This window comes from Gavialis gangeticus, unplaced genomic scaffold, assembly GCF_001723915.1.
Source record: "Gavialis gangeticus isolate Ggan-Ray unplaced genomic scaffold, GavGan_comp1, whole genome shotgun sequence".
Classification (NCBI taxonomy): domain Eukaryota; kingdom Metazoa; phylum Chordata; order Crocodylia; family Gavialidae; genus Gavialis; species Gavialis gangeticus.
In genome coordinates, this window is record NW_017728993.1 from 27095813 (window position 1) to 27099552 (window position 3740).

The 3740-nt window shown below is 52.4% G+C and overlaps 1 protein-coding gene across 10 annotated transcripts in view; it reads right to left on the reverse strand.

Annotated features, from left to right (window-relative positions):
• Nucleotides 1-3740, reverse strand: part of ST3GAL3 (ST3 beta-galactoside alpha-2,3-sialyltransferase 3) — a 313721-nt gene that overhangs the window by 92815 nt on the left and 217166 nt on the right. For all 10 annotated transcript variants that reach the window (XM_019501447.1, XM_019501443.1, XM_019501449.1 and 7 more), the window contains one exon: nucleotides 211-305. In XM_019501447.1, the coding sequence (XP_019356992.1) occupies nucleotides 211-305 (95 nt within the window). The remainder of the gene's footprint in view (nucleotides 1-210; nucleotides 306-3740) is intronic.

Genomic DNA, 3740 nt, shown 5'->3' on the forward strand with positions numbered 1-3740 from the left:
TTCTGATCCCCCTGAAATCTAGTCTGCACTCCCCAAGCCCAGCGGTTAGGAGACCAGTCTCCAGAGGCAACGGCCCTGGACTCGCACACTGCATTCAGCCTGGAATAAGACCACAGCACAGTGCACAAGCCTCCCAGCACTTACAAAGGAAACCAAAACTGCAGGGCAAACATCCCAACTGCAGGACCACGTCTGCTCTCCTGGTCATACCTTGTCCTTTAATTCCGAAGGGAGGTACAAAGTCCCTGATCCGTGCCCACTTTCGGAAGGAATCATCCAGAAACATGGGTGCTGGCTTGGAGAACCTGAAAAACAGAACAAGAGACAACTCTTAACCGAGGCACAACAACTTGCTGCCGGAGGGACAGGGACACTGCTGAATTACCGATCCCATGCTCACATGGCAGCCTGGGGAAAGCAGCAGCAGATTGACTCATGAGGTTTCCTTTCTACTTCAGAATCTACCCACAGAGGAATCAACATGGCTTTCACATAGGAGCAGTGTTACTGTGACCTCGGAGGCACGTCGGAAATCTGGAACTCTCTTCACAGATGACACTTCAGATAGACGTGCCAGCCCCCCGCAACAGCGGGCCCAGCCTCCTGCCCCACGGATGCCAGGAAATGCCACACAACCTTCAGCGGACTGGGGAAGAGAAATGCCTGGCTTTGCTGAGCGCTAAACCCCATGTAAACATCTCATCAGAAGGAGCCATAAACCCTTTCCCTGCTCTTGGCTAACCTCTCTCTACTTCACTGGTAATAACAACGCCCTTTCCTTCTGAAGGGACTTCTTTTATACATAATTAAGTTTCTCTACTTCAACCGCCTTTTACTTGCTTTGTAGTTACTTCTGACAACTTCTCTTTAGTTTCAGAAGGTTTTTACTGCCCTCCTTAGCTCCGCAGATTTTCACTGCCCTCTTCTCTAAGTGACTACTTTCATTTGCATCATGGAGTTAAACAAAAGTTGTACCTGGTATTTAGCTTAGGCTGGATCTGCTTCTTTCCCAGACTCGAGGAAGTACCTGAAAGTTTGTCTAGCATCTCTCCCACCTATAGAGCTGGTCCAAGAAAAGCTATCACCAAACAAATCTCACAGCTGATGCTGAATCCTAATCTTGCAGCTCCTAAATGCTGAACCTACTGGGGCAGGAGGCAGAAGGACTACAGGTCAACACTGCTCATCCAACAATGTCCTTTGGAATGAAGTAGCAGGTGGGGGCTGCTCAAAAGGACCAGGGACATCTGCAATCAGAGCAGCTTTCCATCCCTTATCAGCGCGTGTCTGGAACACTGCTGCCTGACAGCTTAAGAGCTCATGGCAGGCTCATGGCAGGCATGACCAGTTATCCAGCTTCTCTGGTGGGTTTTGCAGCCCTGTATGAGCTCCTGGCTGCTGAGCTGGGCTGCTTCAGTACCCATGCCAGCTTGTTTGGAGTTAGTGCCTTGCACTAGTCACAGTGATGAAGACGTACCTGTGTGCTACAGGGACACTTTCAGGCACCAGTTCCGACAGGACAGAAGGAAACTCCGCACCATTTAAGGTAGGGAGATGCCAGCCAAATGCAAAAGAGTTTGTGGAAACCTGAGGGGAGGGAGGAGAGGAGGAGAGGAGTACCTAATGAACTATGAAAGCAGAGTGAGTTGCACCCACCCATGCATAATGAGTCACACCCACTCCTGCAGCCTTTAATAAGATAATTAGCAATCACAAAGGCAGGGCACCAGGGATTGCGTGACTGTGCTGGGAGGAAAGGAGGGTCCTGGATGCTGAAAGGGCCAACAGCATGTGCCGGGGGAAGGGAGGGCAGGCCTGCTAACCAGCTCAGGATTGCTGAAAGTCTAGGGCAAGCAGAGGCCAGAGCTTTTTCAAAGAACTCGATCCAGGATTTCCTGGAAGTACTGTAAAAACTCAACAGCCGGAAAAATTACCTCAGGCCTTGCAGGGGCGGATTGCTCAGGGCTCTGAAACATAAGGTTGATGAAGGAACTAGGTACAAGTGCTCTTTGGAAAGCAGGCACCCTCCCACCACGCTGGCTGGGAGAGTCTGCATCAGTCCGGAACGAGGCAGGAGGCTTTGAGCTCCACGTGGCTGCAGCACACGAGGGGCACTTCCAACTGCAGCACAAACCTTTTTGTACAACAAAGAGAGATGCTTCCCCATCCTCCAAAAGCAGCAGTTTCTGGGCAGGACGGTCACTCCTTCCTGCTAAGCCCCCGTCTTGGGTTGCGGCTGCCAGAGCAGCCTGGGGATGGACGCACGCACGGAGCTGTCCAGGGAAAGCCGTGGCGCACAGCGGAGCTAGGGAGCAGGCGCTGTTGTTCCCTCATGGGCCAGTACTGAAGCAATGCCCCGCACAGTGCTAGGTCTTGGCCACTTGCTATCATTAAAGAATCCCTGATGCTGCCCAAACCCGTTCCCGTCCCAATGTTCACTTCAAGCAGTGATGAACTGTCCCAGGCCAGGCTGAGAGCTCCCACCAACACTGAACTTTCCCGTGGCATCAGCCCTCTCAGAGACACTTACTGAATCAGATAAAAGAGCGAATCCTCCTCGACTCCCCTGCAGGGATTCCTGAGCTGTCGGAAAGCCTGCAAGAAGGGCTCTTCTGGCTTCCCTTCCCACAGCCCCGGGCGCAAGGACATGTCAGCCCCGTGGGGAGAGGGGCTGAAGCATGAAGTGCCCTAATGACTCTCACCTGGCCTCTCACGGGTCCGCAGGTGGACTGCACCTGGGCTTCCTGCTGTGGGCAGTGGCAGAGAAACGGTCCCCGGGTCTGTTGTGCCCAGTGCAAGCTGGAAGGAGTGGAAACTCTGACATTCAGGCTAGGGTGGGTGCTGGCGAGGCAAATTGCATTTTTTGCATTATTTTGGGTGGGGAAACATTTACTGCCCGAATATTTCCGTGACCTATTTGCTATGAGAAAAGCGTGGCTCCAGGCCTTCATCCCAACTGGCACTATTCCCCTGACGACAAGCTGCAGCAGCACTGTCCGTAAAGTGGATTTAAGAGCTGGGTGCACACCCTGTACACACAACTGTGTCCCACACTCGTCCCTGGGGCGAAGGTCACCACAAAAGCGGGCAGCAGCCGCTTTTCCCATCGGAAGCTCAGCTGGTTTTAAAAGGCCAGGCAGGCATCCATGGGTTCCTAATAGTAAAGATCATTAGCTCCTCATTCGGCCCAGCCCACGTCTCCTGCTACTACCCTGTAGGGTCAGAAGAAAGCAAGAAAGGGACCCGGGGACATTTGCAATGTTTAGGGAAACTGGTTGTAGGGGCCAAGCCCTGGTGGGTGTTGAGAGGAAGCCACTGATGCCAGCAAAGGACCTCTACTTCCCCACAGAAAAGGAAGAAAGGGAAAACTGCAGATTCTTCTTTTAACACAGAGCACAGTGGCCTCAGGCCGTTGGCAATGTATGGGCTTGTATTTAATACCACACGTAGCATCAAGGGGAAAAGGCTGGATTTAATTTGTATTCCTGCTTTGGAAACAGCATACAGATGCATCTGAAACCCTGTTCGAGAAAATTATTCTGGCACACATCCAGGAGGGGCCAGCAGGGGAGATGATGCTTAGGGGCAACCAACACGGGTTCATCAGTGGCAGGTCCTGTCAGACCAACCTGGTGGCCTTTTACGAACAGATCACCAGATCATTAGATGCAGGGGTAGCAGTGGACATCGTCTTCCTGGACTTCCGAAAGGCTTTTGACACTGTCTCTCACTCCGTTCTC